The 15,376-nt window shown below is 42.6% G+C and overlaps 2 protein-coding genes and 1 long non-coding RNA gene across 3 annotated transcripts in view; 1 reads left to right on the plus strand and 2 right to left on the minus strand.

The window, feature by feature from the left end:
- The window catches only part of LOC106812586 (tectonin beta-propeller repeat-containing protein 2-like), a 19,186-nt gene extending 12,963 nt beyond the window's left edge, over window positions 1-6,223 (minus strand). Inside the window, exons 1-4 of the mRNA XM_014816493.1 lie at window positions 6,140-6,223; window positions 5,706-5,843; window positions 4,914-5,045; window positions 4,238-4,395 (exon numbers count right to left, since the gene is read on the minus strand). Coding sequence (XP_014671979.1) covers window positions 4,238-4,395; window positions 4,914-5,045; window positions 5,706-5,843; window positions 6,140-6,223 — 512 coding nt within the window. The remainder of the gene's footprint in view (window positions 1-4,237; window positions 4,396-4,913; window positions 5,046-5,705; window positions 5,844-6,139) is intronic.
- Window positions 1,352-2,820, minus strand: LOC106812594. Its single transcript, XR_001394354.1, has 3 exons — window positions 2,609-2,820; window positions 2,174-2,311; window positions 1,352-1,512 (listed from the first exon to the last, which is right to left on the minus strand). It is a non-coding gene; the product is annotated as an uncharacterized LOC106812594 (long non-coding RNA).
- Window positions 6,224-12,630: 6,407 nt separating the features above from the next.
- Window positions 12,631-15,376, plus strand: part of LOC106812587 (CMP-sialic acid transporter 1-like) — an 11,620-nt gene continuing 8,874 nt past the window's right edge. Inside the window, 1 exon segment of the mRNA XM_014816494.1 lies at window positions 12,631-12,835. The gene's annotated coding sequence lies outside the window, so the exon portion shown is untranslated.

Here is a 15,376-nt window from a genome sequence, read left to right on the forward strand (position 1 = left end):
CCTCGTCGTTTTAAGGCCTCAATCGTTAAGCCTCTCGTAAGGCCTTGTTGTTTTTAAGTTCGCGTGCGTTAAGCCTCAGCGACGTCGGCAAGGTGAGCCTCGTTAGCTTTTGTCACTAACGATGCATCGCCCCGCTTAACATCTGGTTCGTTAAAGCGGCTCATCGTTAAACCTCGTCGTTAAGGCTCATCGTTAAGCCTCATCGTTAAGCCTTGTTGTTAAGCTTTGTTGTTAAGCCTCATCGTTAAGCCTCGTTATTAAGCCTCATCGTTAAGCCCCGTCATTAAGCCTTGTCGTTAATGCGCTCAGTTCGTGTACAGCACTTGTGCGGTTAAATCTCACCGTTAACTCCTAGGTTAGAACACATCACGGCTTGCGGCAGCAAATGAAATTGTTGTTCGGCGCTATCGCAATAGGTGCAGAATGTATACACTATAAACGTATAATTAAAGAAATTAACTTAATAAAACAATTTTAAGTATTTAATTTGTTGTATTATATTTTGTAGAACGATACATTGTGATGGGAGCTCACGTTCAAAAAATCCATATCAGCTTCGTTTTTGGTTTTATTGGGCTTGCGTTCCGGCCGCTGGTTTATATGAGTGTGTGTATATATGTATCTCTATATGAGTATCTTATGTGCACAGCCCAACGTCCGTGACATAGGAAACCGATGAGATCTGTTCGGGATGGCTCACGATACGCGTCGCTGCATACTTTGCCTAGCAATGGATCGAAATAACACACCGATTGCGGCGGCTGCGCCGTGTGCGGAAGTTGCTGCCGAGCAACACAGCAAAACGACGACCGCCGAGACTGATTTCACAACGATCTTAGAGATTTTGACAGGTGACAGGTTATAGAGTTAATGACTCTGATCCCCTACCTCTGTGTCCATGCTATGTATATTATCGCTGGCCGTCTAGCTAGATATCAACAAAACTTCTAATACAAGAAAGTGCCATCGCTGGGCTCTCAGCGGGCGTCTTCACAAATTTTTTCTCTCGTTAGTTGCCGTCCTACAACTGCGTCGCGTAGGCCTTGAGCCTGGTCTATGTCAAAGCCCGACGGACGGTTCCGCCGCGTCTGGGGAGGCGATGTACAGATATCACGCCGCCTGCTGCTTCTACGACGAATATTCTATAGATAGAGATATGCGTCATGTTGAGTTTCCCTCTTGACGAAGCAGATGATGGCCAAACCATGATCTACGAAGGCGCCTTGGCTACCATTCCTACCTATGTTCCTTATCGACATCTACTTGATTTTACTCAACTTGTGATTTATTGAAATTAGTAAAAAATTCATTACCTTCATGTATTAATATGAATTCAAAATATGCTCAGACTATTGCAAAGTTCTAAAAGGTTCGACATGCCTCGGTAAAATCCAGCTGTGTGTGAACTACCAAGCCTTCCAGGTCACCACTGAACAGACGCATGCCATTTACACTCCACTCCATTGTAACTACCGGCTGGTGATGAATCTCTGATATCACAAACTTTTCTAGCTGAAAAAACAAGAACTGTAATATTAGCAGGCAGCCAGCCAGTGGCGTCACAACATGATTGGGGGCCTGTAAGCAAAAATGAAATTGGGGCCCTAAACATGAATATTTTTTGGATGGACCACCACCACCAACTGCACACACCACAACCAAGGTGCTGAGGCGCCCGGCACAAGTGCCGGAGGTAGGAAGTGTGAAGGGGGGTCGGGGGAGGTCTCCCCCCCAAAAAAAATTTTGAAATCTAGACGCTCTAAAATGCTATTTCCAGCATTCTAAGGCTATTGTTTTTTTGGGGGGGGGGATAAAGTTTGGGGACCCCTTTAGGCTGGGGGCCTGTAGCGTTTTGCTACAGCAGCCCTATGGCTGTGACGCCCCTGCAGCCAGCCGAGTGTATTTTAATCTACATCCAGATATGATGACAGATACGTGTCATGCAATATATATCCTGCTAATAATTGCAGTGATTTACCTCACGACAACTTCTGCGACTTTCTGCGGATCACTAGTACAAACCTTTATATGACACCATTATGAAAAAATGATGTACCGACGTGAAATCTTCTACGTAGCAAACATGGGGTGAGCTAATCAAATGAGATTGATAACTTCTTTGTTTGTTCAGTACTAGTTTTATAGTCAGAGTTATTTACGAGTTGTATTGTACCTGTTTTCTATGGCCAGGTCCTGGTATTGCTGACGGGAGCTGATAGATTAGAACTGTGCCACTGGTGGTTCCCATGGCAACCATAGTATCGATGGCCGAAGAGTATATTTTTATACTAGCAATGCCATCATTTGTATTCTAAAAGATATAACAACTTTCATGACTTATTTCGTTCGTTTGAATATAACGATTAAATGTAATACTTCCAGTAAAATATTTGTAAATGGTAATATGTTGACTATAGGATAGCCGATATAATAACTGCTGTATATGACAATGCGGTAAGAATGCTTCATGACTTGTCAGATTTGAGGCGATATAATTTCAACTATCATCAAAATGTCAAAAAATAAATTAAGATGTGGTTTTAAAACTCTTTTAATAATAGAAACTTAAAGTTCCTGTTAGTGTTTTTCAAATAACATTAACATTTACCTGTGCTCTTAAACGCTGCAGCAATGCATTTTTCCTATTGCATAGATAAACAGTTCCTGCATTGGTACCTATGGCTAATATATCATGACAAGCATCAAGGCAAGTGAACTCTATCTGAAATGTTCGCAAGCCATGCTGTGCCTTTGCTGGGATTCTTTTTAACAGAGGTTGCTGGGATGTCCACTCCCTCAAATCTAGAAATATAATAAAGATTTTAATACAAATAAAATGTCAGAATGTGATACTATTATATTTATTAAGGATCTATTAAGGATACATATATATATATCATTTAGCGAGATGACAGTTTATCGCGTCTGTGTGAAGACACATAATAAACTAGTTTATCTAAACCGACATAGCAACAATATCCAAAGAGGAGTCGTTGTTATCTTACTTAGAGTGATATTGATAAGGCCATGAGAATGAAAGTTTTAGATTTGCGTCCGCCGCCTGCATGCTCCAAAACCACCCGTCGAAAAAGTTCATAATTTTAAACACATTTAGTTATTTACATAAAAAAGGCTCTCTATCACAAAAATTCAAGTTCGAAATCATCAAACAGCTGTAAAAGGCTGTAATTACGCATAATACATACTAGTAGTAGTATGCGCATGCAGTTACCGCCAACAAGCTTCGATCTTCACACAGTGATACCTCCAGTGCATGTATCCACTTTGGCTCATAGGGTCTATGTCGCCCAGGGTACTGCCGGAATGTACCCTGGTAACTATCTGATATGGTTAGGGTTAGGGTTAGGGTTAGGGAGTAGGCATAGGCGAATCTCTAAACTCATTAGTGGAGTAGGCGAGGTCCGGTCCGGCATATTAGATAGTACCAGGCTAGGTTCCGACAGTACCCTGGGGGACATAGACCCTCTTAGCTCCACTTAGACAGAAAAATTCAGTCAACGTTTGGGTGTTGGTTACGCTGAGACTACGTCTGGCTCCTCTGAACATCCTCACTGACGACTGAACTAACCAATACGCCACTTAACGGTGACACAATGGGTATTGCACGACGTGCGCTAGGTAATGAATAATGAAAAGAAACCTCATGCCATTTGAAAAATGTCCGGACGCAAATGTAAAAGTTTCATTGTCATGGCCTAAGTAAATTGTCTAGCATTTTGCACCTCGTCGTTAAGCCTTGTCGTTAAATCTCACCGTTAACCCCGGTTAGAACACATCACGGTTGGCAGCAAATGAAATTTTTTTATCGCAATATGTGCAGAATTATACCACTATAAAGTATAATTAAAGAAATTAATTAAAACAATTTTAAGTATTTAATTTGTGTATTATATTTTTAGAACGATACATTGTGGATGGGACTCAGTCAAAAATCATATCAGCTTCGTTTTTGGTTTTATTGTGGTTTATATATTATTATATATTATTTATATATATTATTGCGTAATGAAACATGAATGTTCGGCTACACAACCTGCATACTTTCCTAATGATCGAAATAAAACCATGGGGTTGGACAACAACAAAACGACCGAGATGCATTTCACAACGAATCTTAGAGATTTTAGGTAAAGTAGATTATGTTATCTATGTATTATTATATTATGCTGCGTATTATCCAGAAAATCTACATAAAAAGGGTAGCGGCTTCACAAACTTTTTTCTCTCTTGTCGGCCAATCTGCGTGGCTTGACTGGATTCTATGTCAAACAGGACGTTTCGCCGCTTTGTCGACACGAGCAGGATCTTGTGACTGTAACTCAGTTGGACTATCTCATGCGTCTCCCTCAACAGCTCCCCTGACCGGCACACATGCTGCATGCAAAAGTAAGACAGCATGTGAGCAAAAAATTGAGTAGGTTTTGCCAGCAGAACCTCACAAAGTATGAGAATAAGGAGAACAGAGATGCATGCTATAATACTGAATAGTTTGAATTCACCGTCGTCAGTATCGACTTCGTTACCAAGGTTTTCTCTGTACAAATAGAGAAAGTTTAATCTAGCATTTAAGTTATTAAAGCACTCGCGATAACATTTTCGATTGACATTCAATTACGACCATTACTTGAAATCATGAACATATCTATAGAATATTCTATAGATAGAGATATGCGTCATGTTGAGTTTCCCTCTTGACGAAGCAGATGATGGCCAAACCATGATCTACGAAGGCGCCTTGGCTACCATTCCTACCTATGTTCCTTATCGACATCTACTTGATTTTACTCAACTTGTGATTTATTGAAATTAGTAAAAAATTCATTACCTTCATGTATTAATATGAATTCAAAATATGCTCAGACTATTGCAAAGTTCTAAAAGGTTCGACATGCCTCGGTAAAATCCAGCTGTGTGTGAACTACCAAGCCTTCCAGGTCACCACTGAACAGACGCATGCCATTTACACTCCACTCCATTGTAACTACCGGCTGGTGATGAATCTCTGATATCACAAACTTTTCCAGCTGAAAAAACAAGAACTGTAATATTAGCAGGCAGCCAGCCAGTGGCGTCACAACATGATTGGGGGCCTGTAAGCAAAAATGAAATTGAGGCCCTAAACATGAATATTTTTTGGATGGACCACCACCACCAACTGCACACACCACAACCAAGGTGCTGAGGCGCCCGGCACAAGTGCCGGAGGTAGGAAGTGTGAAGGGGGGTCGGGGGAGGTCTCCCCCCCAAAAAAAATTTTGACATCTAAACGCTCTAAAATGCTATTTCCAGCATTCTGAGGCTATTTTTTTTAGGGGAGGGGATAAAGTTTGGGGGCCCCTTTAGGTTGGGGGCCTGTAGCGTTTTGCTACGGCAGCCCTACGGCTGTGACGCCCCTGTAGCCAGCCGAGTGTATTTTAATCTACATCCAGATATGATGACAGATACGTGTCATGCAATATATATCCTGCTAATAATTGCAGTGATTTACCTCACGACAACTTCTGCGACTTTCTGCGGATACACTAGTACAAACCTTTATATGACATCATTATGCAAAGATGATGTACCGGCGTGAAATCTTCTGCGTAGCAAACATAGGGTAAGCTAATCAAATGAGATTGATAACTTCTTTGTTTGTTCAGTACTAGTTTTATAGTCAGAGTTATTTACGAGTTGTATTGTACCTGTTTTCTATGGCCAGGTCCTGGTATTGCTGACGGGAGCTGATAGATTAGAACTGTGCCACTGGTGGTTCCCATGGCAACCATAGTATCGATGGCCGAAGAGTATATTTTTATACTAGCAATGCCATCATTTGTATTCTAAAAGATATAACAACTTTCATGACTTATTTCGTTCGTTTGAATATAACGATTAAATGTAATACTTCCAGTAAAATATTTGTAAATGGTAATATGTTGACTATAGGATAGCCGATATAATAACTGCTGTATATGACAACGCGGTAAGAATGCTTCATTACTTGTCAGATTTGAGGCGATATAATTTCAACTATCATCAAAATGTCAAAAACTGATTAAAATGTGGTTTTAAAACTCTTTTAATAATAGAAACTTAAAGTTCCTGTTAGTGTTTTTCAAATAACATTAACATTTACCTGTGCTCTTAAACGCTGCAGCAATGCATTTTTCCTATTGCATAGATAAACAGTTCCTGCATTGGTACCTATGGCTAATATCATGACAAGCAGTCAGGCAAGTGATGCTATCTGAAATGTTCGCTTAGCCATGCTGTGCCTTGCTGGGATTCTTTTTAACAGAGGTTGCTGGATGTCCACTCCCTCAAATCTAGAAATATATAAAGAGATTTTAAACAACAATAAATGTCAGCAATGTGATACTAGTTATATTTATAAGGAACTATTAGAAATAGCATATATATATATATATATATATATATATATATATATATATTATATAATATATAGTATATATATATCTATTTAGCGAGATGACAGTTTATGCGCGTTCTGTGTGAAGACACAAATTAAACAGTTATCTAAACCGACAATAGCCAACAATATCCACAAAGAGATCGTTGTATATCTTACTTTCAGAGGATATTGATAAGGCCATGAGAATGAAAGTTTTAGATTTGCGTTCGCCGCACTGCAATGCGTCCAGAACACCGTCGAAAAAGTTGCATAATGTTTTAAACACATTTAGTATTTACAATAAAAAGGCCTCTATCACAAAAATTCCAAGTTTCGAATCATCAAACAGCTGTAAAAGGCTGTAATCACGTATAATAACATACTAAGTAGTAGTATGGCGCATGCAGTTACCGGCAACAGCTTCGACTGCTTCACCACAGGAATACTCCAGTGCAGTGTATCACTATTGGCTCATCAGGTCTATGTCGCAGCGGTACTGCGGAATGTACCTGTAACTATCTAGATATGGTTAGGGTAGGGTTAGGGTGTAGGATAGGCATAGGCGATCTCTAAACTGCGATAGTGGAGTAGGCGAGGTCCTGTCCGGCATATTAGATGTACTGAGAGGTAGCGTCTCGACAGTACCCTGGGCGGACATAGAGCCCTGCTCATAGCTCCATGCTTAGACAGATAAATTTCAGTCAAAAACGTTGGGTGTTGCTTACCGCTGAACTACGTCTGGCTCCTTCCTGAACATCCTCACTGACGACTGAACTAACGCCATAACACGCCACTTAAACGGTGTACACAATGGGTATATGCGCACGACGGCGTTCTAGAAAGAATTAACGGCTATGACCAGTATGAAAAGAGCTCCAACGCATGACATGTCCGACGAAATGTAAAAGTTCATTGTCATGGCCTAAGTAAAGTTGTCTAGCATTTTGCGCCAAATCATTAAGACTAGGGAAATTACTGCCAGTGGCAAATTTCGGCACCTGCACTGTAACAACAACGCATTCAAATGTTCATTTTCCCGGAATGATTCCAATCTTGAACAACCTACCCGTGGGTGTTGTGGAGAGCAACGGATGTTGACTTTTTTAAGTCAAGGCTTCACCCCCACATGCCAGCCGAACCCACTTTAAGAGTACAACCAGTTGCATTGCACTCACATCATCACTATGCCACACTGTTTGTTTTATTGGGTTATCCTGAATGCACTTAACTACCTTGTCATATACCAGTGTAGTGGACACGGACAAGTCAAGCGACGAACTGAAGATAAACACTCAGTGGCAATGGCAGTGCCAGAATCGAACTCGAGCGATGCTGCAGCTCGATATTCGCGGCGAAGCGCGCAAATCGCGCGCGCCTAGAGCGGTGACAATAAATCTTATTCGCTGCCCTATAATGGAATAAAAAAATGCTCCGCAGTGCCCTCATGGGTACAGGATATAAGCCGTATAATCGTCCAATTGAGGAGTGTGGGCCATTCACAGCCTTTCGGCTATGCACGTAGGTCCGACATAAATACAAGATGCGTGGTAATTGCTTGTTTGCGAGGTCGGCGGCGTTTACCGATTTTCGTCTAGAAAAGGAGGATTTGCATTCTTGCGTTTCACAGCCCTGAATTTATTCTCCGACATATGGCGTCCCATAGATGCGCGACGAGGCTCCTCTTCGAGGCATTTTTCAAGAGGACATTTTCTACACAGAGGAGCGGCGATTCAGCTTAGACTGCCCGCGCGTGGAGAGTTCCACAGCGCTGCACTAACTATAACTTTAGTGTAGGGAAAGATACTTGGCCGAGTTAAGGTACCGTACGTAGCAGTCTAGCTTCCAATCGTGACGGTGGGATTAAAATTATCGTAGCCATCTTTAGCACGCACCCCTTACATTATTGGCTAAGCCCGTTGATTGATGTTTGTTACACTGAGAATTTCCACTAGATGTTATCTGCGAAACGCCCTGGCTCCGTACGTGCGAGGTTTTAATCAACCTCTTGACCGCCGCGCTGCCCGTGCAGACGGCACGTCCTGCGAGTACGTGCTGGCGTGGCCGTGGCAGTTTTAACGCATGTAGCTAATCCTACAATAGCGCCGCCACACTGACACACAAATATATAATCCAACATGTTTTTACGAAGACGGCGGGAGCGCTCTGCATATTGCAGTCTGCCAGTGTATACTGTACCGCCAATATCAGACATAGCGAATAATAGAGACATACTGCTTCCAGATAATAAGACATAGATAGTTGTATGCAAGGACAATATGCCTACTGCAGTGGGTAATACTGCAGTTGTACAACGTAGCTAATCCTACAATACGCCCGCCACACGACACACAATATATAGTTATACACCATCGTTTTTACGAAGACGGGCGGAGCGCGCAACATTCCAGCCTCCCTCCTCCCGCGCTCACGATGGCGGGCCGGCCACGGTCCAAATGCCTATATCCAACAAAACGCCTAGGCTCGGGGAGTTTTGCGGCCCGGTGACTTGTCGGTAGTAAATAGATTTTTGTAATTATTATAGCATTAAATTTATTATGAAAACGCTGCGGAAGTGCCATGTTTGTGTGCCTGGGCTGCGGCAGCATTGCATGCCCATGTATATAAGACTACGCTTTTAACCCGCTGGCCGACAGAGCAACGAGGCAGAGAGGAGAGAGAGAGAGGAGAGAGAGAGCCGACAGAACGAGGCACCGTGGGTGCCGAGAAAGACGAGAGAAGAGAGGAGGAGAACGCCAGATAAGCCGTACGAAAATACGCGCACGGTGACGGCGACGGCACGAGGATGTACAAACGCGGTCAATCTATAATTCGGGAAGGCCCCCTCCAAAGCCGATAGTAGCCGAGCCGATGTACGTGTCCCGAAAACTGCGCGATGTTTAGGCTGCCCGCTATACGCATTCGCGCGCGCAGCTTCCACGGGGAGGCGACCCGGCCTCCTTCGCGCGCGAATTCTTATTAGCGGGGACGCGCGGATGGACTACATACAACACGCAGCCCCGTCGCCGTGCCCCATTTCCCGCGGAATGTGCCGGCAACGCTTTCGGCGGTCAGGAAACAACGCATCTTTTGCGGCAAGTGCCCATCTTGTTACCCGGTTCTCTTCTGCGATCCACTCTGGACTCGGTACCAACAGCTGACAAGTTACCCCAACGCCGTCTTCGTCATTTATCGTGTTTGAATGACGCTTGCTGCTCTGCGCATTGTGTACACCATCGCCATCGAATCACGATTCCTAACCAGAGGTGGCAAAACCTTGGCGCCTAGAGAGAGTAACAGGTAAGTCAAGAGAGAGCTAAGAGTAAGGACTAAGAGTAAATAAAGTAGTAAGACAGGCGCAGCTACCTAAGAGTAAGACTAAGAGTAAGTGATATTTCCTTTGCAATTGCAGCTACTCAAAACCACTGAGCGACAAGAACCAGTCCGCTGGCAGCCTACAGCACACACACGGCCATTTGTCTACTATAATAAACATAATGTCTATCAACCATTTATGTTATATATAGCACAATGCCGTGGTGCTGTGCCTGTAGGCTGCCAGCGGACTGGTTTTGCTGCCACTACTGGCAGCCAAGATCTAAAGCCCCCGCCACGTACAGCACACATCGCGCGCCATTAACTATATAATACAACAAATATATATATTACAACATATACTATACAACAATATATATATACAACAATATATTGTTGTATAATTATAGTCAATCGGCGGCCGCGGAGTGTGCTGACGTGCGGGCTGACGTAACGCAGGGCCAGATTTCCCGAGGCCGCTAGGCCGCAGCGATATTGACACTTTGTGTGCCTTCCATCACAAGTCCACGCCGGCCGCTTTATGATCAAAAACTTGTGAGTACAATATCATTCGGACACGCGAGATGGCGGGGCCGAATCCTCAGGAACATAGTGCATTCTGCCTAGCTAGCAACGTTTCATACGATCAAGAGTGTGGCACCAAATACGATATAAACACGCTGTTTGCGGCACAGTGTCTAAGTTTCTTTTCTTTCATTTCGCATATCTGTAGGCACGCATAAGCCCCGCCTTATTTGTGTGTTGCAGTGAAAGCGGTGGGGGGTACACCCGATTCACGCCAAATCCACGCCCAAATCCAATTCCACCAAATCACCCACAATCCCCATCGCAAATCCACCCCAAATCCAGCCAAATCCACCCCCAAATCACCAAATCACCCCCAAATCCACTGAAATTTACTCGCAACGCTATTCAAATTTAGCCAAAATGAGCAAATGCCAGCTGAAGATTACACTGAATTCACTGAATTCAGTTAAACCCTAACCCTAACCCTAACCCTAACCTCTAACCCTAACCAAATCCACTGAATCACCTGTAAATCTGCTGCACAGTGTCAGAGTATTTGGGCTGAATCTTCACGTGCCATTTGCCTATCATTTGTTAAAGGCATTGAGTTGACGTTCGAGTAAATTTTATGGATTTGTGCCGATTTGGGGCGTGATTGGTTGATTGCGGGTGTGGATCTTGTGGGATTTGGGCGTGGCGTATTTGGTGCATTTGGCGCTTGGTTCTTCGGTGAATCGTGTAACCCTGAAGCTGGGGCCGTCAACGCACGTGATGTCTGACTCCTGTACCTACTGCAAGCCCCATGCTTAGACTTTTCTAAAATGAATGAAATGCCGCCGAGCATTTCGCGCAATCAAAGAGAAGAAAATTTTTGCATTTGTCACTTCGACTATCGCAAGTCACACGAGCGCGTCATCCAGTAAACATTTGGTGTATCCATTAATTTTCACTCATTGCTTCTATAGCTATTGATTTTCACAATTTTGCTCTTTTTGCCATAGATAATTGATACGAATCACGCTATGTTGATATAAGTTGGTTTCACGGCCACAAGCTGCTTGCATAAAGGCTTCGCGAGTCAGTAAGTCATTCGACAACGCAGCAGTTGCTGTAACGTTCTTTGTGCTGGGCACTGCTAGCAGCGCGAGCTAACGCGTAGACTGTTTGGCAGCTCCAGCCTCGCTGGCTGTGATTGCCGTGTTTAAGTGTACCTGTGTGTTTGAGTTATTAAACCAGCATTAAAGCCTAATACCAATGAAATGTTAGTAGTTCTTACGAACGGCGAGACATAAACAATCCCATGATTGTTTATTTAATAATAATTCATAATAATTAATACATTTTTCAGTTCGACCCGCTATCATACCGCTTAATAACTCCTATATTAAATCCCCTAGGTATGAATATTTTGCTTTGTAGAATTTTTTATTTACTTGGTTGCCCTATTAATCACCTCGATCCTGTTCTTTGTTTGTGAATTTATATAACTATTATATTTGTTTGTTCATATATTTAAGATCGTAATCTTTTTGATTCAGCTAATCTGGGGCTAATAACCGACCAGGCCTCTCACGACTGCTTCAACACGTCCGTAGAGGAACAGCTAGGCCAATGTAAGTGTAAGCGAGAATGGAAACTTGCTGCCAATCTCGAGCATGACTGAGGCGATTTTTTAATATTATATATAAACCTCTAATTCTAGAATATCGTCCATATAATCATATGTCATCATTCTAAAACTACAGACCTATCCGCACTGACGCTGTGGAGACGTGCGCCGGGGCCGTCGGAAATTTGCGCACGTCTCCACTGCGGTACCAGCGGCTTCATACTTGAACATTTTCCCCCGGCGGTTTCGCGTGCGCATAGTCCCGCGGCAAACTGCGCGCCTCTCAATCGCCGCCAGTCGCTTAGGATCAACAGCAAAAGCGGCCACGCAATCTTTGTATCATGGTCTCTCTGGATCTTGCTGCCAGTGGCTGCCACTGGTGCCAGTGCTCAAAACTGTACTGTAGACTGTTACTGTACTGTGTTACTGTAGTGTATTCCATCCCCCAAAACGCCTTTTTGGCACCTTACTAACGCCAAAATAATATAATTACTTTTGTAAAGTCAATTCAATTTCATTACGACTGTATATATTATTAAATTATAATTATGACTGCTTATAATCAAGTTATTTACACACAAAACTAGAATGAAAGATCTGATGTAGCGTGACACCAGGTGGCTGCACATGTTGTAAACAAACAAAAGGTAATCAGCAACTTAGACTGGTACCATGTACTTAACTTAGTCAAGTTTTTATTGCAAGCGCATGCGCAGCAGTAATAAGTTACGGACAGCGATCCAGTCCACGATTGAATGAGACCTCAAACAAGAGTTTAGCAGTGTGTTCATTTCCTGCAAAATCGCACAATCTCGTTGTTTAATTCAATTTAAAATCTTTTTAGTAAATAAGATTACGGCTCGAGTTATGTCAAGGATAGTTTGGTCATGATAATTTATGTACCGATGCCGTAAAGTCAACGCCCAGCCCGGTCGGCGGTCTCTGTAACTGTCATTTGTAACTCTACCGGTGTACGTGTACTGTGTGACGTCACTCGTCAGTTAGTTAGATACAATAATGACTTAATGTAACCCAAACCCAGGATAGGGTATCCTATTAGCCTATCCTGGGTTTGGGTTACATTATTGTATCTATGTGTCAGTGTATGAGTGTGTAGCCCCTTTGCTCCCGCTACAGCCTATATTATATTAGGCTGTTGCTCCTGCGACGGTACCGTCGCCGATTATTTTTCCTTAAAGTCACGGTACTGACGGTACTGACGCCTGATTGGTGCGCTGTTTCTTGCGCGATATACATAGCACATCCAAAATTTTAATTTCAATATGTTCGCAGCAGCGCAACGGTTAGAGCGCTTGCCCCAAGTATGAATGGTCGGGGGATCAAATCATCCGCTTTCTAATTATTTTCCTGTTTTCTGTATTTTTCTATCTTTATCTGTTTAACATTTTTTTCCAATTAACGCAAATATTAACATTATTTATTTACAACATTTTAATAACACAATTAATTTTACGAACAACTTAAAAATTAAATTTTATTAATTTAATGAGGGTTAGGGTTAGGGTTAGGGTTAGGGTTAGGGTTAGGGTTAGGGTTAGGGTTAGGGTTATCGTATATATCGTATAAAATCGTATATATAATATCGTACCAAAAGCAACGGTAGTTATTATTCGCCGATAGATGGCGCTGGCATCACTACCGTGAGTTGAAGAGAAAAAAATTCGGCGACGGTACCGTCGCAGGAGCAACAGCCATTATATTAATATTATTATACACCACTAGAGCTACTGACACCGTAGCTGTGGCTCTTCTAAGATTAATCGTCATCGTTATGCTCGATAAGATGGCCCGAGCCAAGTTTAGCACAACGGATAAGACTGCTCATTGTGTGACATTGATCTAAGATTAGCCCGACCACGCAGTGAGAGTAACGTTAATATACACATTACAATGATCTCTCTATGCATGCTAGTTTCTTGGTGCTAATTAAGATAAGGGTAGATACAAATATGTAACCAGCAGAGTAAGATTGGGTATTTTTTTCCATTTATTTAGGCAATTATTTATTTTATTTATTTAGGCAATTATAGCATACTTTTACAATAAAATTCTGAATTCATAAAATTGGATAACTACCAAGGATATATACACAAAAAGCATGACTAGCACACTTGGGCTAACCCAATACTGTGGACAATAGAAATAATATACTAGTTAGTGTCCCTATATATTTCTATGGGTGACCTGTTCCAAGAAACAGTAGCTCATGAAAATACCATATTGTGTAAATCTATCTATGTATCTATCCATGCATGCATCCATCCATCCATCCATCCATCCAGCCAGCCATTCCTCCATCCATCCATCCATCCATCCATCCATCCATCAATTCATTCACCGATCCATTCATCCATCCATCCATCCATCCATCCATCCATCCATCCATCCAGCCAGCCATTCCTCCATCCATCTATCCATCGCATGTTATGCCATGTCCTGCCATGCCATGCCATCCCATCTCATCCTATCCCATGCCACCCCATGCCACCCATGCCATCCCATCCCATCCCATCCCATCGTCTTCTATCCCATCCCATCCCATCCCATCCTATGCCATCTCATGGGATCCGATCCGATCCCATCGCAGTCGACCCCATCCCATCCCATCCCATCCAATCCCAAACAATAAAAAAGAATATAAATAATATAAAGAACATGAAAATAATAATAAATAATAAGTAGTAAATAATAACAGGACTGATAATAATAATAGTAAAAAAAATCGTAATTTTTTTTAATGAATAGGAAAATTTATTTTTTACATTTTGAAATTAACGCTGAAGTGGCAGAAGTAGATACTAAAGAGTAAAAAAGTAAAGGAGAAAATGTTTCCCCCCAGGTGAGATTCAAACCCGGAATCTCGGGTTATGAAACCGAGCTCCTACCGACTACGCTACGGCGGCGGGCAAGACACGCGAATTAATTCCCACGTACGTGATGATTGAATTTTGACTTTTACAGTGTAACAGATTAATTAGTGTGAGGTCCGGAAATAGACTCCAACAATCAAGTGCGGGGTTGAAGATTTATTTGTAAACAAACAAAAAACCCCTAGGGAGCCAAGTACATGACCGCGCTAGATCATGCCACCGTAGAAATGACCACACCAACTTCGCGGGCAACAAACTGCCCTGGGTCACACGATAACCTCGTAGATGTTGACCGATAGAAATTACTAATCAGCAGAATGCTTTCTTCTGCTTCCTATCTGATCCAGCATGGTGGCATCGTGCTGCCATCTGTTCTCTGTAGTGCTGCCGTCTATCTTTTCTCTCATTTCGCCACTCGAGGGCAGCACCAAACAATCAACAACCCTGTGACAATTCGGCATGTCACATCTCCCCCATTTTTTTCCCAGGATTGCACTCACAATCCTTACACTTATTGGATCGACCCGCTCGATGACAGAGCAAGGGCCGCTGCAATATTGTCATGCCCTGAAGGATTTCACCTATTGGCACCGGCTAACATCTGGACCAATAACGGCTGGG

The sequence above is a fragment of the Priapulus caudatus genome, unplaced genomic scaffold (assembly GCF_000485595.1).
Source record: "Priapulus caudatus unplaced genomic scaffold, Priapulus_caudatus-5.0.1 Scaffold664, whole genome shotgun sequence".
Classification (NCBI taxonomy): Eukaryota; Metazoa; Priapulida; class Priapulimorpha; order Priapulimorphida; family Priapulidae; genus Priapulus; species Priapulus caudatus.